The sequence below is a fragment of the Danaus plexippus genome, chromosome 15 (genome assembly GCF_018135715.1).
Source record: "Danaus plexippus chromosome 15, MEX_DaPlex, whole genome shotgun sequence".
NCBI classification, from domain to species: Eukaryota; Metazoa; Arthropoda; class Insecta; order Lepidoptera; family Nymphalidae; genus Danaus; species Danaus plexippus.
Window position 1 is genome coordinate 147,061 of NC_083547.1, and position 19,267 is coordinate 166,327.

The window sequence follows — 19,267 nt, forward strand, 5'->3', positions numbered from 1 at the left end:
GTTATTCGCTGTAAGATAGTCTCCGAGTTTTTATTCAATTGATAAATGTCCGGCAACTTAATTGTAAACTTAAGACGCGAACCGCGAATGACTCCTTTATATTATAGTATTCACTTTTACATTAATCTCACACGAACACTAATATTTATATAGTAAATTGCGTGAGGTTGTTATATTCACTTGTAAACAGGTGAATGTTCATGTAATACAGAACTTCACCGTCCGTATTTTCGGGACGCTTCAATGTATCGGAGAGCGAACAGAACACAACCTCGCATCCACGTAAATCTATTCATTCGATATTTTTCCTTTAATTGCTTTCAAAAACTATTTGCTGAAAATATGGAGAGCTTGCTTGTATCTATTCCAATTTAAAACTTCAATTGGGTTCAAAATAGACAATAGGGAGTGGAACGAGCGGGGCCGAGGGCCAACCGCATGTCTACAGCCAACACTGATATTGTTTAAATTGATCAAAATATTTATTACGGCGGGGTCGCAGCGAGCACCTCCGTAGCACGTTGGCAAAGGCGTGACGGAGCACACGAGGAGTCTAAGTACCAAAGTTTAATTAAAGATTCATGATACATTGTGACAGGAAGCTGCATCTTACGCGGCACGGAGTAGCTGACGACCGCTCGGCGAACACTTGCATGACGCGAGCCAGGCACCTCTCAGTGTGTGCCTCTGCGGCTTTTGTTTGGCCGAAGCGCTAATGTGCAGGAAGTATTCAAAGGAGCTTAACGGGTTCAAATGAACCGGCTGACCTGCCACTGTTGTTATTGTCAAAAGTACGGAATGTACTCCGCCGACCCCTTCATTGTTCCGACGGCGGGACGTTAATGGAGCGCTACTAATTATACGTATTGTGAAGCGAGGAGGTCTGTCCGGCTCGCACTTTTAATATGTTTCACTTAATTTTGCTGAATAAAGTCGTATAGCACCTAATAAAAGCTCCGTCTCAAAGTTTTCGTTTTTCAGACTTCCCACAAGAATTTCTAATAATAAAGCTGGATTATGAAGTTCCTTTAGTTCCATCTACGCCTAATTTAATATCGTTCGCCTTTGTTGTGGAAAAGGAGCGGGAGTCGAACAGTGCCTGCCAGAGACACCTCCCACCGCCGAACGAGTGGAAATAAACTTATGATCTACGGACTGAACCGTGTGTGTCTGTGAGAGTAAATAAGAAGGTTTTATGATATGTTGTGTAAGAGTACAAAGAACACTTTCCGTCCCGCCGATGGCTTTGATCACAAATTAGTTATAAAACTTGGAAGAAGAGTGTCTCCTCCGTTAAAGGAACGTGAAGGTTGTGTCGGCACTTACTGCGAACTGGCGAGTTCATTGTCGAGTTCTCTCACGCGGCCCGCTCGGAAACTTTCACGCGCTGAGCTTACAATAATAATATAAAGAGGCTGAAAGTAAATTGGAACAATTTGCTCCGATGATGAGGTTATTTGTTGTCTTTGAATGATCATTAGCTTCCCAACTTTAAAGTACTCGCCTCTTAACGAGACTTCTAATAGTATTACTAGAAGTTAAATAAATAATATTCCCCTTAATAAATGTAATTCAGAAGAGGCGACGATTACCTTCCTCTGATCAAGTCTCAGACAGCTCGAGAGACGATTTGACGGGGGTCGAACGTGGCCAGCCACGATTAGGGATCCCATATTACAGATTAGAAAAAACTTTTCTATATTAAATGGACATAAAATACACATTCTGCATTAAAAATGGTTTGTTAAATAATTAGTATGATTTAAGAATAAAGAAATTTATAAATTAATTGTTACATGTTCGAAGAGTAGTTTTACATAAAAAAAGTTATCAATTTTAGGAGTTGTTATCATCAAACGTTAGATATTTGCTTCACTTATTATTATTACTGTATATTTTTGAATTAAAATAAAATGTTTATTATAACATTATGATGTAATGTGTCTGAAGGGCGGATGATTCAATTGTACGATGAAGACCTTCTTCAAACCGACCCGCGTCACTCTGACGCTGGTAGGTGGTAGGTGGTAGGCGGACGGTGGATGGTGGTCGTGTCACGTGCCCGCGTCTGAACACGTACCCGCTTGTCAACAAACAACCGGTCTTTAAAGTGATAACGTCTGACGTAATGTCCACTAAGCTTCTGAGCGAGGAACGCGTTTGTATTCACTCAAACAAATTTCACTGACTTTATTATAGTTATGAAATGTTTACACAGTTTAAATGAGACCCTCACTCCAAATTAGTGACAATTAATAGCTGTAATATTTTATAAGAGCCAAGAGCAAGTAACAGTGCATGTGGCATAGTAAAGATCACCGGAGGGCGCCCCGGAGACAGTTTAAACAGATGCAAACATATCTGCTAAGTGTATACAGTCAGTCAACTGCACTTAGAACAGTCGGAATGCAAGCGGAGTCTAATGTAATGTAATTCAACTGTGAACATTGGCCAATGGGGTGGAACCGGGATTCCGAGCAAGCGTGCGGCCTCCGTCATATCGACTAAACCTAAATATGACCCCTTCAGAGCGACGCAAAGGGAAAGCAATCCGACAGATTCAAGCGACTAAACGGGTATATAGAATAAAGTGTACAGTGTTATACGTCATTACACACGCTGCGGTATCGCGGTCGTACCAAACTCATTAGTATTAAGAAAGCGATTTGTTCATTAACATTATTTATCATTATATAAAAATATAATAAAACTTTTCAATGTCAACATGTCGAAGTGCTCCCGTTCAATCTCTGTATGGTTCTCGCTGATTTTTTTATATTTAATGTATTTAGGGAAGTGTCGAGTGTACGTAAACACTATCATGTCACGCCTCGAGTCTTCAACGTTCTAGACAACGTTGCAGCATTTCGCTGTAGGAGCTTGCAAAATATAAATACTTTAATAGTATTCAGTTGAAATTAACGTTCATAACTATTTTCAAAAATTCACAAGTAATTTATTAATAAATTTAATGTTTATTTAAAAAAATATATAAAGAATAGATATTTAAATATGTATATATAGTTTTCTTCAATTACAACAAACAACTTAGCGATAAAATTACACTGTTGCCATTTCCTTCGAAGCCTTCCCTTTTTGGTTTCGTAGTAATATATTTGAATACTTTTAATATTCTCAGTAAGATTCAAGGCGGCGTACGTGCCCTTCGCATCCAGTTAATAATGTCCAGGGTGATTTAATACGTACCTTCTGACTGTAGCTCATTAACTCCATCTAATTAATTAGCGAATTTTTAATATACGTTATAGTTGATAAACTCAAAACAGACGAAGCTACCTGTTTGTGTTCTTATTACATGTAGTTTAATGTATTAAGGTGAAGGTTGTGACCTAATTCTCGTCCACAGCATCCCCAGGAGCTGTTCTCATCTGTAACGTCCTCTCCGCCGGTCCTGGTTCGTATTTTCGTACCCATATCGCTCGGAAGTCACTTTATTAGTGGAACGCTTTCACGAATGTCATATATAAGTAAATTAGTTTATTTCCTTTCGACGACATTTTAGCTCACGTTCTTGTCACAAATCGTCGGCTTCGGGTAAATGTAAACTATTAAGGAAATACAGCAATTCTTGCTACTGCTACCCTCACCCTACATTACGACGCAATCTTACACCGACCAAATTATAAGCAACACCTTCTTATGCCGTGCCTGTAAGCAGTAACACGTATTTACTGAAATCGACCTCCGTGATTATCACTTTATATTTATGAATAATTCAAATTTTATGTCCTTACAAATGTTCACAATTTTATAAATTTAGCGGCGCCCATACTAACATTATAGCAATATAAGTTTTTGTGAAAATGAATATCAAAAAAGGCAAGGAAATTAATTCTTATATGTTTGTAGCGATGCCATCGCGAGTATACATCATAGTTGAAATCGAATTCCTAAGGGGAACGTGATATTTTAATATTAAAAGTTCTCTGCAGTCGTTCAAAGTATTCGCTACAATCTAATTTTTTTAAAGTAGACTTTCTAGTTCTGGCGTTGGTCTGGGAGGATATAGATGTGGGTCGGCTAAGGAACCACAACGACCGAGGGCGGCGACCCCTCCGACGAATAAATTTTACATTTCAGTGTGTGAGTTCAGCTGCACCGGACAAATGTTACAACTCTTTTTCCTGGGTCGCACACGACAGAATTTAAATGTCGTTATGTAGCTAGCAAACAACCAGCCGTACAAGTACAGTAGACGTACACCGACGACCGAGACCGTACACTTAGATAATGTTCACGGCGAGACTTTTTAAACAATTGTTTCGTTACATTCGTAACATTCGTTAAACCTTCGAGTTGAGTCATGCGCCGTCATCTAGCATGATAAGTGTCATTGCTTTCAGATTAATAAGACAAAAAGTTTCATGAAAAATGATCTTTACTTAAAATACTAAAAAAATACCACAATGATTAAGATATCATGTAGACTATTTTTATAAATATATTTATTACTTCAACGAATTCTTTGTATGTGTATGATACTGAATATGATTGTTTACTGTGACAAAAATAAACCAAAGTGCGCGTAATATGTTGTCCCGAACAATTCAGAATAAACATACAGAAAGTTAAATAAATTATTATTAATCCTTATACACGAACAGTCCTCTGTTGCTTCCCAGGTATGAGATAAACAAATTTAGTTCAAAACTCTAAATGCTTCATCGTTAGCTCGAAGGTTCTAACCAGTTCCAAGAGTTTAATAAAAAGCGAGTACTCGTTGGTGTTTCCGTGACCGCGACACGTCTCCTCTCACATCCTGGAGCTGATACCGTTTATAAAATATGAATCTGGTTAAGTTTGAAAGAAAACTCAACACGGGTCTGATCTCTGATCTTCCCTCATCCCACCTCATCCTATTAGAATATACGCAATGCTTAATGGACGAACCAGTCCAATAAACTTGACTAACTTGACTGACAAGTCGTTTGGGAGGTGATCTGGCCTACAAGACAGGTCTCCAAGTTATTTCATATATAAATTCTGAAATATAGAATAAATGTTTAATAAACTTATTTATCTTATTTTTTCTTCAAACTGCTAACAAATGTTTCGTAACAAACGAAATGAAATAGATTTTCGGGAAATCAGCAAAGTGATCGATGTGTATGTAATAGTGTAAGCTTCACAATTAAGATGTCTCCGCTGGTCCTGAACGTAAAGAGTAAAAACCTTCGTCATATATTTATAAGGACTACACATGAGTTCTGTGAGTGAGACCAAGTATTGTCAATATATTCAGTGATCAGCTCAACACGTGCTCGTGCCTGCAGTCCTCGTGGTGCCGCGAGCCCGAAGACATCATAACATATAAATGAATGTTGATTACGTTATAAGTGTTAAAACACTCATCTTTCTCGCTGCCTCGTCATCACTTTAATGTAACTCTACGGTACACTGTGACAGCGGAGTCACGTCGCGGCGCGGGCGGGGGCGGTGTAAGGGAATGTTTATCTCGGCGCTCCACGCTCGCTCCTAGCCGGGGAAATGTCTACCAACTTGTTTTCTGTAAGTATGAAATATGTAGGGAGCGTCTCCTCGCCCGTCCGCCTCCGACGACACGCCGCCTAGAGACGCCGCCGAGATCCCGTCTCCAGACCGCGGTTCATCTCTGCAATTTAAAGTGTCTACGGTGTCATTATAAATTTGACTATTATCGGAATTAGCTGACTCATCTTTAAATATTTACTTTTGACACTATCAGAAGTGTCAAAGAGATAGAGATTTTATTAAAAGGACAGGTGAGTGAGTGAAGTGGTGGAGAATGAACTGGGATGTTGATAGTATGTGTAAGTTATCTGTAACTAATAGACGGATGTCATCCGGGGAAGATCTCCCGGCCCTAGTTGAGAAAGTTTTCCTCTCGGCGACGAATCGACGCAATGAATTATGTATGGGAATTAAGTTTGTTAAGCTGAAACAGAAGCGAGATTTATTTGCCAATATGATGTGGAGAAAACAATCCCAGGTTTTCGTAATTCCTAGTTTCTGAAATATGGCTGTTGTTTTCTTTCGGATCCGTCAGAAGTTTTCATCGAAGTTTCGACAGCTTAACACCTTTCGTTCAATTTTTGTACAATACGAAGTCTTATCAAAAGTTAGATCACTCTCGCTCTTCTTGTAATGCCGACAACAAACTTGAAACTTGGATTTACTACGACCTCCGCATCGATATAACGTTTCAAACTAAAATTGTCACAATAAAAACAATAATGGGCACGACGAAGTGTTCTAAAGAAACGAGTTTTATCGGCAAAATTTTCAGACTCTACAGATTCGTACTTTTTCTTTTTGAGGAATATTTTATGAGGTTATTGTATCATATATTTAATAGATAACAAACAGTATTTATACAATTAACTAGTGATGTCGTTTGATAACTTGTTTGAAGCAGTCAGTCCGAGGTAAGTAAATGTTCGTTATTTTTATGTTATATTTATCGCGCGCCGTGGGAGAAGTTGCCGGAAATGTAACTTCGTTAAGAATGAAATACGCTCTGTCGTTACTCCACGGCTTGTTGCTCGGATACTTACATTTCCAGCTCTCTACCTCTAGTTTTCTCATCAGAGCCAACGGAAATAATTTTAACCGAGACTGAGTTATGACAAAACTCCAACGGACATTGCCGCATCCGTAATGAGAATAGCGTCGAGATACGTCGGTTATTTATTATAACGTGCTCCACTTCACTACGGCTCCGGGACTGTTCCGGGACGAGGAATCGAATGTTTCAGATAAGCTTTTTACACACCTCACTGCTACCGAATAAATTTACTCCCAACCAAGCGACCATATTTATAAAGCACCTCGGGAAGGGTAGACGAGGTCTCAGGAAGCGGGCATCGGTGGGTGGGTGGTGTAAGCAAGTATTTAATTAAATTTAGAGGCGAAGGCATTCGCTTTATATTACTGTTGCTAATCACAGGTAGAGCCTGTCGACACGTACATCTATCTGAATACCGAGCTGCTCCCTTGTAAGTATCTTCCCGGCGTAATAAATTCAGCGATATTAAAGTAATCTCAATAAAACACTGCAATGACTCACTAACTACTGCTATTACATGACCTGACTCGCCGCGACTTGTCGTCTGTTTAAAGTCAGCTGTTATAAAGCCACTTTTGTATGATATGTGCTAATATTTACAATGTAATTTTTCCGAATGTGTTACAAGTTGGTATTCATTTGTTTGTACTATGTTCTACAAACATATCTCCTGTCATTAATATGACTTGTATGGATTATTTATTAGGAGACTTTCATTTTTATTTTCAGTGTTTCTTGTAAGACGTGTCATGTTTCTTTGATTGCTATTGAAGCGAATAAAAGTAAATGTACTGATGTTTATTTATTTTATATTTAACAACATTTTTATAGAAAAAAGGTCAATTTAAGTGTCTGTTTGCAATTTAAAACTGACTGACTGGCTTTTGACTAAATTCATATTAAAGTATATACCATACCTAGCTACATTAGCTATATAAACAAGTGCGAGTCGGATTCGCCCATGAAGGGTTCCGTGGCAGCAAGTAGATGACATAATATAAAAGTTATTATAGTGCGTTGTAACTTTGATTGATGTTTTATACAAAAAAAATTACTTGGTTTTACATAGTGTTTGTATGAACGACAAAGTTGTATATGCGTTTTGAATTAATGAATTGAAATTGAAATAAAATTAAAATGTATTATTTCTTAAAAACTAATAATCATATCTCGTTCAAACCAATTTTCGTTGAAAGTTTCCATTGAAATCTACAGCATATATTTTTTTAGTTTTCTCATTCTCTTATTTTAAAAGTTAGAGGGGGGGACACTCATTTTTCCACTTTGGAAGCGTCTATCTTTCAAACAATTGATTTTGACGAAAATAGTTTTAGAAACCGTAATGTCTTTTTTAAAGCCCTATCCACAGACACCAGTGACGTAGCTATAGGTTAGCTGAAAAATATATTTTTTTTAATCAGTTCCATGTATCGAGTCCCTTCTTTAATTTTTCAATTTATTAATTTTTATTCAAAATTCGAATAGCGGCTACCAGAATACATCAACATACAAAGTTTCGGCTATGTAGGTCCAACAGTTTCGGAAATAAATGGCTGTGACATACAGACGGACAGACAGACAAGACGAATCTATAAGGGTTCCGTTTTTTGCCATTTGGCTACAGAACCCTAAAAATTGTAATTTAAAAAAAAATCTTGTTCCGTGTAATATCAGGAAAGGCTGGACCAATTATAACGTTTATTCCACTCTTAGGTAGATTAAGGAGTAACTTAGACTACTTTCTAACCGACCTTAAAAAGGAAGTCCCCATGAGACTAAATTCTATTATTCCTTCTTTTAATATCATAGTGACAAATTCAGGACTTGATTAAGGATTCCTCGAAAGTTAAACTTCACAATGATCATAAAACGTTTCTCAATGGAGGTTTCGTGTGCGGAAAAAGCCGTAGCCAACGGCTGGGTAGTAATATAGCGATATATAAGAACAAAAATATTGCTGTGCTACACGTATTATGGCAACCAGTTTTTCAGACGCAGATATTCATCTAGACTTTAGAAGGTACACCGGACCATCTCTATATTCATGTTTCAAACTGACAGACAAAATATTATACATAGTGTGTACATGCACATGGTCGGTGTTGTGTGAGTGTACGTTACACGGACCTAGTGTTTACATAATACTCCATAAAAAACAAATGTTTATGTATTTTTCATTACTATCGAGAACGAATTATTCAAATTAATGGAGTCAAACGCCTAGGGACACAAAACATTTCTAAGGTGCAAGTGGTTTTCGTCAAATGATTTATACTTTATTTTGTTAAGTTTTATTTTAAACTCAATTTAAAGTTTGCGTAAACTGAAACTCTTTAAATCCTATTTTATATACTTTAATATACGAACCTTGACGATGTGTTATCTTCTACCAGTTATGGCTAATTAAAGGTAGAGCATTATTGTTACGGTGTCAAGGAAAAGTAAATAATTAATAAACAACAACACAATCGAACCATCGATGACGTAGGTGGAGACTCCGGTGTCACTCGTCGAGTCACTGACTCGTTCACGTAATACAACATTAAACGTAAGTAATGTGTCATCAGTATTCAACTATTGGTGTGCAGGCTGTGGTCGCTGTCTTAACTAACCTGTAATCATAGGGAAATAAATGATATTTAATAATTTAACTCGAGAGTTTATATTAAAATATAGTTATATTTTATATAACACGTTCCAACAACCTACATATGAAACATTATTTTAGATTGGATCTCCTTTCGATGACCTGTTATGTTGTGTTTATAATAAACGTCAAAGTGACGTTAGTGACGTCACTACAACGTTTTATAATAATTTTTTAGAATGAAAAAAAACAATTTTGTTACTCATGATACTATAAAAGAAGGGGACCGAGTGACGTGTGACTATGCTGATATTTATTTCGAAGATCAGTGTAAACACTCTGAGACGTCGCGAGAAGACGAGATCAATGTGGTGGTATCTCATGAAAAAGATGATAAAGAGGAATGGATATCCCCCAGTGATTTACTTATAGGTGTACTTGAACTTACACCTCCTTTTACATCGAGAATAACGAGAGGAAAAACACAGGAGGGTATTCTGGCTATTGGGAATGAGTTGTTGGAAATTGAACATGCAAAATTTTTAACATCGTTATCTGCCATGTTGGAAGAAAATAACACTTCTTGGAAATATATATATAAATTTCAAAGACGCTTTATTGAGAAGAAAGTAAAGACTATTTACCAAAATATATTCAAGCTCAAAAGTGCGATAATGCAGACAGAAATATCTAACTTCTATAAAAATACTCTTCAAGAGCTGGAAAACTATCTGAGATCTGAAATTAGGGATATTATTGAGAGCGCTCAGGCTGACATTATATGTAAACTAAACGGGGAAATAAAGTTAAGGCTTAAAAAAGAAAGACAAATATTGGAAAAAACCTTGCAAAATAAGTTGGAGTCGGAAATATTGAAGATTAAGAAATATTATAAGTTACTGTTGCACAACGAAACATACAGGAACAACAAACTTATAAAAAAGGCTACACAGGAAAGAAACGATGCTATGACAGCTTTTTGTCACTACATAGACTCAAAACGCATTACAACTGCCATGTATGTAATGAGTTCAGAAAGAAAGAAATGTCGCATGAAACAACTGCTGGTAGAAAATATACAAACTAGAGAAATGAATGAATTAATAGAAAAAATAAAACAAAAAGAAGATCTAATAGAAGCATTCCGACAAAAAGATAAGCGGATTGCCGACATCAACTGGGAGTGGGAGCAAAACGTTCAAAACATTCTGCGGCTCTTCTTAAAATTTTTAAGTTTTTCCTTGAAACTTTTGCCGGAACAAACAACCTTCTTATTGGATTTCGAAAAGATGGTTATTTTACAATTAAATGAAATAGCAAAAAGTCCTCATCTAAAATCTTCTATCTTGATCGACGAAGAAAAAGATTTAAAAAACGTTTTTAAATTTGAAACAAAAACACAAGGAGAAGAAGTATGCACAAAGAAACCGTTTGTTTTAATTGGCGATTTATCCGATCCCATCCCTTACGAATACGGAAGCAGAGAAACGATACCCCCCGATGTAGATCTGCCTTATTTTACATTAGAAAGACAATATATTTATGCTAAATGTCATGGTTACGAAAGTATAAAAGAGTTTTTGAGAACACAGATATGTTTATGTGACAATAAAAATGTGACAAATAAAAAGGAACGGCAGTCGGAAGTGCCAACGGTAAGTGTGTTCAAAAGACAAGCCCCGCAGGCCTCTGCGTCGACAGTCAAGAGCACGTCTTCGAACGAAACATTTATTGTTAATGATATTTCGCGTATGGAAGAATGTCCAGTCCGAAAATGTGGTGACTGGAGCAAGAGAAATACCTTCCCATATTTAGCCTCTTATTTGGATTATACAGAGGATAACTTCAGAAGAGTCGTGGCTATTCTAGGAGAACCTTCCACGTTGGACTCACTTCCCCAAAACGCGAGTGCCAAAAGAATCGCTAGACAGGAGTTACCATTTTCAAAAACGAAGGAGCAATGTCACACGGTAGGAACTCAATACTCAAGTCAGGAAGAAATAGCCATCAATGAAGTCCCCTGCTCGTGCGCCGATGATTTTAATATGAAATTTCCAATAGACAAAGATGTTCCCTTGACCACCACAATGAGCGACATACTAATGAAACGTAAAAGGTCGTTGGATCGATTGATACATGATAATCCTAATTTGCTTAAAATATTCACAGACGAGTGCTTTGATTATAAATTATAGTCCAAGTGATTACGAACCTGTCGAATTATGATTTTGACGAAAATTAAAATAACTTTAAATATATCTTGTGTTTAAATCCAAACAGATTTAATGTGTGATTCCTTAGCGAACGTCAAATAATCAGTAAAATTTTCAGCTGCTCCAATATTTTAATGTCGAGAAACAATATTATTTAAATGAACGTTTTTTTTTAAAGATATAATTGTATACTTTGTTACATTTACTAATGCGCTGTTGACGTAAATGAAACGTGTCGAAATTTAAGAAAAACATGTGATTAAGTATGTAATTAGTGTGTTAATTGTAATTCTAATACATTGACCTCACTAAACTGGTGAGAATGTTATCCGGCGAGAGATCACAATTTTCGGGTGTACCGTTCGCGGTCTCCCTAAACGCTATTCATTTGTTCTTGTTTGCCTCGCTGGTATTTGTAAAGGTAACTTTCCGGACAGCATATGTTATGGTTTGAGATAAAATCCTTTTGTTATTAAACTTTAAATGTCTAGTCTATAAAATGTTTCATTAAATGATTATTGTTACGTGCCTCTAACAGGGACCGACTGTTAATTACCAATTTTCTGTATGTATGTATATCCATCTGTGGAATACCTCTCTGTCAGACAGCTGTCATAATGTTATAGTTTAATATAATCCCATGGTTTGTACGACTACTGAACTATAACTGCATATCGTACAAATATTGGACATAATTTTGAGAAAATATTATTAAGAAGATAATTTTTAGATAATTTCAGAGAGGCGGACCGTTGCATGATAATACGATAAGAGAGTTATAGGACTAAAGCGATAAACCGAATGAAGCGCTAACATTGTCATGAACAGAAAATGTTATTAATGAAATTTATAGTACAATTAATGTTGGAGGAGAATTCACAAATTTTGCGTGTACTATACGATCATATAAATTACACCGTTAGCTAAGAATAATGACGTGAAGGGTGTATGTATATTGAGCGTTAAGGTAAATTTACACAAGTCACTAACTACGTAACTTATTAAGACGTCTCACATCTGTGAGGAGTCGGAGGAGAGGCGCTCCGGTCGTGGGACCTGCCTCGCCATCACTGACGTCATTTGTCACTCGATCCGATTATATTAAAGAAGTCGACGATGTCTTTTAACATAAACCGGCTCGATCGAATTTATTGAGGAGAAAACCGCCACGAGCTGGGCGATTGATTAAGATCATAAAAAAGTTTAATAACAGTCGCTGGAGTAGGACTAAAACAAAAGGAATCGGAGAAACGCCGTTTTTATGTTAGTCGTGGTTTTAAAGAGAATAACAATTAATTTTCATCGCGAGCTGAAAAATATATAAACTATTGTGTAAGTATGTATTGTATACGTGTGTAAGCCACTAGTCACTGTAGAAAAAACCGCAAAAAAAAAAGCGTATTGAGAATGTATAACACTGTAACAAAAGTTGAAATAGACGAAGTTAGAGACGTCAAAGTCACAAACGACATCACTATTAGATACAATACATTACAAGAGCGTGCGAGGAAGAGAAACTTAAACATAGCTTCATAAGTTGACGTCTCTCACTTTAATAATATTGTGTTAAGCGCAGCGCGGGACTGTCGTGTCAAATCTCACATGACTGTTCAACCGAATAAACTTCATGACTTCACTAGACACTCGGTTCGCGTTCAGCTGATCAAAATATTACAGACTAGATAGTCTATGTACACAGACAATCCCCGAACACGCTGGAACGTTCCATGAAAATACAATGCAACTGAAAAAAAATAAAAATAAAAACGCTTCATGACTTACAGCCGTTCGTTCAATAATATTTAAAGAGTTTTTTTTTGTTTTTCTGATAAAATAAAAATATTGTTATGGTTGTAAAAATCTATCGGCTTTTATAAAGTACACGGCAACAATAGCTTTTTTTTATAATCCTAAATTACAACGCGACATTAAGTGTAACATCAACTAATGCATAAAGTTTTCCCAGTCGGAGTTGGTCCCGCTGACACATTACAATACGTTCAGGGAATCGATAATTTCAACACAATACTGCGTTCGTTTATTTTAACTGCTTCAATAACATGGATTTCATAAAGAGAGTTGCACGGAGACTTTTAAATGGTATTGAAGAAAATGTAAAATAATACAAGATAAAAACACACATCCGTAACATTTTGAGACGCTTTGTGTTATGTTTAATGTATAACTGAATATTTCGTTATAAGCTAAAACGATAAGGAGACGAAATATGTAAACCGTTAATAATAAGGGATCCAGACATCCCGGACGAGAGGAAGGAGGACAAACAATGTGATATAAAGTACTCGGTAATTATATTAGATAAAGTGAAATTGAAGAAAATACTTAAGGGTTTTATTAAATACAAGTCTTAAACTGGTTGATTCATATATATGTATAATACTAGCGTCCTTGACGTGTCAGGGACTGGGGGAAGGTAAGAAAGGCGAGTAATATATTATAACAATGATTAGCGCGACTTATAAACCACAGTCGGAGCCTACTTGATAGAACCGATGTTACTAACATTGTCAATATATAAGTTATATAGAGCCAGGAAGACCCTGTTCCCCGCAGCAAGGAGGTTGGAGCTCGGAGACAGCAGCTTTATATGACATTTATTCCATTCAAGTGTTTGTTTTACTCAAAATAAAAATAGTATGTTCAAAATATAAGTACGTATATAATATGTATATCTTTAGAATAACTAATTATTTTTATAGTAAATCAATATGTGCTACTGCTGTAAGTCTTCGCTGGATTCAACACTTTAAACTTCTTCAAATGATTCCGTCTGACCGCCTCCATCGATCAAACACCACAGTCCCCGTTCATCGTCACACGTTCCCGACGACTTTCCTATGTTCACCCTCTCCGTTTTACTTTCCTCCTCTATATTTGATGTCAATACTTATTAATTGCCGACGCGAGGTTGACCGAGTGCTGAATACACTTGCAGAGTTCACATTAAAATAATAAAAACACACCGTTTATACGAGAAGCGAATGTTTAAAACGTATTTAACATTCATGAGCCGAATTTTAAGTTGTACGAAATTCTTCGTTTTAAATTCGATTGTGAGCAATAAAACGGAAAATATCGAGTGTATCCGTTTAATAAAAAACGTTATACGTCCGTAGTGCAGGTTGCATGGTTACGGACGAGCCCGTTCAGGTAGCCCGAGTTATTTACAATACGATCGGCCGTTGCGAGGCACAATAGATTTACGAGCCGTCCGCACTACATATCGACAAACATGTATTTTCACTGATGTTAAATATACACGACGCAATAAAGGATTTCCAGAAAAAACGACTGTTGACGAGAACATGGACAGGTGTGGTAAGGAATACAAGCCGAGGCGACCGCAGAATATTATAAGAGTGGAGTCTTCCAAGTACGAAGGCTCAGGGCCGATACATAGCAACAGAAATTACTGGAGCCAGGTTTTTAACGGATTGACTTCAAACGACAACAAGCCGGTGAGTTTAAATTATCTGCTTCACTAAATACTGCGCTTAAAGTGTTTTTTTTTATGAGTTCTTTGTTGCAGTTGGAAGAGAAAGATGTAAAAGTTTTATCTGAAGTTCTGCCGAAGGATATCTGCCAGAAAGTTTGTTCGATATTGAACATAACGCCACAGGACGAATCGTCGACACCAGAGCACAAACAACGAGGTGAACTCATTCTAACCTTATAACTACACACTACAAATATTGAGGTCTTCGTATTTTTGTTAAACAATAAAACAATCAAGACGTCATCTGATTTTGCAATATTATTAAGAATTAGAAAATAAAGACAGTGAAATATTTAATACGATTGAGGTAACTGGTAGTAAACAATAGATAATAATAACTGACTAGAGTGAGATCACCCAAAAACTAGTTATTCCTTGCATGAAACATGTCAAAATACTTTGATAACTGTACATCGACAAGTCGTTAATAGGGAGACAGAATAACGTCTTATAATTTACAAAGTGTAACATGAGGTGTGGTAAAACAGGAAGGGTTTGATTATGATCTCATAAAACTGTAATCTGTATGTTTACAAATACATAATATGATTCCTTTGTATGTACAGTCGATAAAACACGCAGAGTTGTAAAAGAGCCGCTGCTGTCGCGGAGACAAACAATCAGCGTACTCAGAGAGTTGGACTCTGACACCGACGTGGAGTGTGTCTCAAGGTGAGCTTATCAGTGGCATCTATTCAGAGACGACACAATGTTGACTAACACATGTTAGATATAACTGTATGTAGGCGGAGATGACTTAATATACATAAAAATAATTACAAAACAAATGGCTAGCTCCAGACATCCCGTATATAAAGTAAGCATAAGCATACAGTGTCCAGTACTCAATGCGAGTGTCGTCTGTCCATCCTCTCGTCATTAACTCTTTCTTTTGTAACAGCGTTCATTCTTTGGATGAGACAAGTTTCTGTTTTTCTTTTTATCATTGTCTTAATAAAGGAAGCAACGAAACTTACACATTCACCAATGTTAATCTTATCTTTTATCTTATCTTATTTAAACTCGTTTATTGATGCTGATAGGAATCGTACGATCATCCAAGTGAATTCTACAGCTCTTAATGTTTATAAAACGAATTTAACATTACAATACACTTCCTACAGTTTAATTTCAATTGTTCGCACACTCTTTGTAATTACCTTAATTTATTAACATTTTTGAGTTAGTATTTTTAGGTTCGAGAGCTGTTTTTAAGCTGATCTGTAATAAATTTTGCAAAATTCAGATGATACATTTATATAGAAAGAGGATAATCTTTTAATTCAAAGTAATAACTAATAACCAATAACAGGCATATAATATACATAACTAGGTTAATGAGAATCCGAAAATAAAAAGTTTATAATCGATTCAATAAAAACAATAAGTATTAAGTAATGACGAATAGTTATTATTATTTCATTGAAAGTGAGGAAGAAGTCCCCGAGACAAATATCCACAAGGAGTTCCTGAAGAAGCCGGAACGTGAACAGGTGACGTGGGCGACGAGATACCTCCAGCCAGAGAGAGATGAACAGAAGACACTCATCAAGAAAGCCGATGATCTCACGGATAGAGTGGGTATCACGTTATAACGTGTGTAAACCATTCTGATACATTCAGAGGAATTCGTTTCTAAAATCATTTACAAAGTGCTCTTTCAGAATCTAAAATAATATTTACGATTAAATTGTTACTTAATTTACCCTAAACCGAGGTTTTATGTCATGCATATATCTTTAAGATTGTCCACGACTTCTGTGATTACATGAAGCAACTGGGCGGTGATCACCAATCACAGCTGTTTACACCGAAAGCTGTGAAGGAACTCTTTCAGGTATATTGACACCGGATTGAGATACTTTTACTTTCGATTGTTTGTTTTATATTTGTATTTCAAGCTTATGATGACGCCGGACCAGAATACAGGAAGAATCCTTTATTTATAACTTTGTGGTAACGAAACATATATATTTTTAGGAGCTACAAATAGAGATTTCTTTCGCTGTGTTTTTCGCTTCCGTGTTTCGGGTTTTCTATTTTCACGTGATACTTTGCAATATATAATTATAAGTTCACACAACTTACACTTTATAATTGACTTAGATCGAGTTTGACACTCACGTAGCTCGAAGCCTGAAAGTCGTGCCGAAGGAGATGCCGACAGTGGAGGAGAGAATAGCGGACGTCACCGGCAACCAGCAGGTTATTGAAAACAAAATATATTGTTCACCTTCATACTATTATCTTCTTTTTGCTTCACAACACGACACGCAACACTCACCTCTGGAATGTTTATTGGGTACAGCTACGTTGTCTCTGAGACTAGTGACACTCGTATGTGTTGTTGGCTGCGCGTGCACAGTACATTGTCTTCACTGTCATTGAGAGCTTGATGGGGGAAAAAGACTTGGACAAGATAAAGATGATGTATGCGTACATTTGAAAGGCTTATGGGAGATTTAACAAAACATATATAATATTCTCGGTCATTTTAGAAATCGCGCTTCGCAGCCCTCGGCCGTGAAATAGCAAAGGACATAAAAGCGGAGAAGCGTCCTGGTCACTTTAAGGCGTTCAGCCGCAGCGTGCCTCGCAGGGAGCAGTGGCGGGCTCTCTCCAACCACACCAGGGAGATGTGGCGGTCAGCGAAACACGTGCCCAGGGACCTCGTCACTCTCAAGACGGTGTGGGAGGGAATCACTAACCTACGGTAACTTAGCCATGATTGTCTCTTGTAGAACGTCAGAGAATTATCATAGTCAAAGATTACTTAAATTTTAGTTTTAAGAGTAACATCAGTCATAGCTTCTAGATTGTAAAGAATATCGCATTTTGTATGTAGTTAATTTTATAGTATATACTAAAATAATCACTTTTAAGGAATCTTATTATGTAAAGGACGGTTTGACACACTGCAGTAGCTCCGTAATAAAGGCTTATATATATATATATATATATATATATATATATATAATATATACAGACATATACTATAGTATTATATTTGAATTGTAACTTGTAATAGGAGTATCAGCTAAATTTGTATACGAATGAAACGAAAATGGATACAATTAAATGTAAACTCACGGGTAAAATACAAAACCTTCTCGTTTTAAGTCGGTTCAAAAATTTATAACAGCGTGTGACGTCACTGAGCGTGTGACGTCACTTGTAATGAATTAGAACCAAACACAATACGTTAATAATTTTAAAAGTCATGTAAACAGGTTTAGCGTCCCGGACGACCGAAGACCTACTCCGGGACGAGCTCGTCCCCCTGCAGGCTACATACGCAACAGACACTCGCATCATTTGATATTAATATCCGTCTCTTGTGATTATTATTCTAGAAGGTTGATTTTAATAATAAGTATAATAATATTCTTGACATTAAACCATTAAAGGAACATACAAAAAACTCAATATTAGTACCAAATCATATTATAATTAGGTATATTTTCGTCGTTTGTGCTTCTCTGTTTTCACCTTGCGCATTCTGTATTTATTTTATTATACTATCATAGTGACAGGTACAGTCGCGGGCGGGCAAGGCGTCGTGTGTAGTTATCGGAGAGCTGTAATGTTTTACGAACTGTTTTATTTTTCACTATCTTGTTTAAAACACAGACACGTCCATATTATCAAAACGGTACAGGTCTTTTGATCTACTAACAGTATCTCTCTCTCTTGTGTAACGGCCACGTGTTCATTTGTGTCATAGAGGTTTAATTGGCGGCAGTTTACTTTGTGCCTTATTCGAATGTTATTAAATACGTCGCGACGGCGCGATGAGTGCTCGAAGCCAATTATGTTAAAATCGTACGAGGCGATGACGTCACGCTTATATTTATTTATAGAGGTTCAAAGTTCAATGACACATTTCGCAGAAGCGTGAAGGAGTACTGCCGTTGGATGATAGACCATCCCCAGTATCGGCGGCCGGAGTATCTGAACAGTCTGGGGATGTTCGACTCCGGCGTCCTGGACGCCAGGCTGACCTTCGAGATGCAGCAGGACAGGTCACCACCCTTGTCTCCGACGGAGGTGCCCGCACCGATACGACATTTACGTAAACGCCTCTCCTTACTGGCGGAAACTACATTTATAAAACAATAATAAAATACAACACAATACTTTTTATAAAACTTACATGATGTTATATTTTGTTATAATAATATTTCAAACGATAAATTTCTATGATAATTGTATTGTATTATTTTGTCCATTCAGTAAGTATTTTCCTCAACTGGTCAACAAACGTTGTAGTGAATTAAATACGGTCATTAAAATATATATTTAGTATTTACGATCTGAAACGTTGCACGATTATTTCAAATATAAGTAGTCGTTCACTTTGCGTTTGCAAAATTTCGCAACACCTC

The 19,267-nt window shown here is 36.7% G+C and overlaps 2 protein-coding genes across 3 annotated transcripts; both read left to right on the plus strand.

Annotated features, from left to right (window-relative positions):
* Positions 1-9,329: 9,329 nt before the first annotated feature.
* LOC116766630 (uncharacterized) lies at positions 9,330-11,408 on the plus strand. Its single transcript, XM_032656548.2, has one exon. The coding sequence runs from the start codon at positions 9,392-9,394 to the stop codon at positions 11,345-11,347; it is 1,956 nt and encodes a 651-aa protein (XP_032512439.2). The 5' UTR covers positions 9,330-9,391; the 3' UTR covers positions 11,348-11,408.
* A 2,502-nt stretch (positions 11,409-13,910) lies between these two features.
* LOC116766485 (uncharacterized) lies at positions 13,911-19,091 on the plus strand. 2 transcript variants are annotated; one of them, XM_061522846.1, is made up of 9 exons: positions 13,911-14,037; positions 14,660-14,844; positions 14,916-15,039; positions 15,449-15,554; positions 16,312-16,459; positions 16,627-16,719; positions 16,989-17,087; positions 17,381-17,595; positions 18,773-19,091. In XM_061522846.1, the coding sequence occupies exons 2-9, from the start codon at positions 14,692-14,694 to the stop codon at positions 18,999-19,001; spliced, it is 1,167 nt and encodes a 388-aa protein (XP_061378830.1). In that variant the 5' UTR covers positions 13,911-14,037; positions 14,660-14,691; the 3' UTR covers positions 19,002-19,091. The 2 variants fall into 2 exon arrangements, with proteins under 2 accessions (XP_061378830.1, XP_061378829.1); XM_061522845.1 differs by having other exon boundaries at positions 13,911-14,020; positions 14,086-14,844.
* Positions 19,092-19,267: the final 176 nt, after the last annotated feature.

Excerpts from the sequence above, each read along its gene's own strand:
- LOC116766630 (XM_032656548.2), top strand. The coding sequence starts at position 9,392 with ATGAAAAAAAACAATTTTGTTACTCATGATACTATAAAAGAAGGGGAC.
- LOC116766485 (XM_061522846.1), top strand. The coding sequence starts at position 14,692 with ATGGACAGGTGTGGTAAGGAATACAAGCCGAGGCGACCGCAGAATATT. Across the intron at positions 15,040-15,448 it reads ACCAGAGCACAAACAACGAG|TCGATAAAACACGCAGAGTT; the intron begins GTGAACTCATTC and ends TTGTATGTACAG. Across the intron at positions 17,596-18,772 it reads GAGGGAATCACTAACCTACG|AAGCGTGAAGGAGTACTGCC; the intron begins GTAACTTAGCCA and ends CACATTTCGCAG.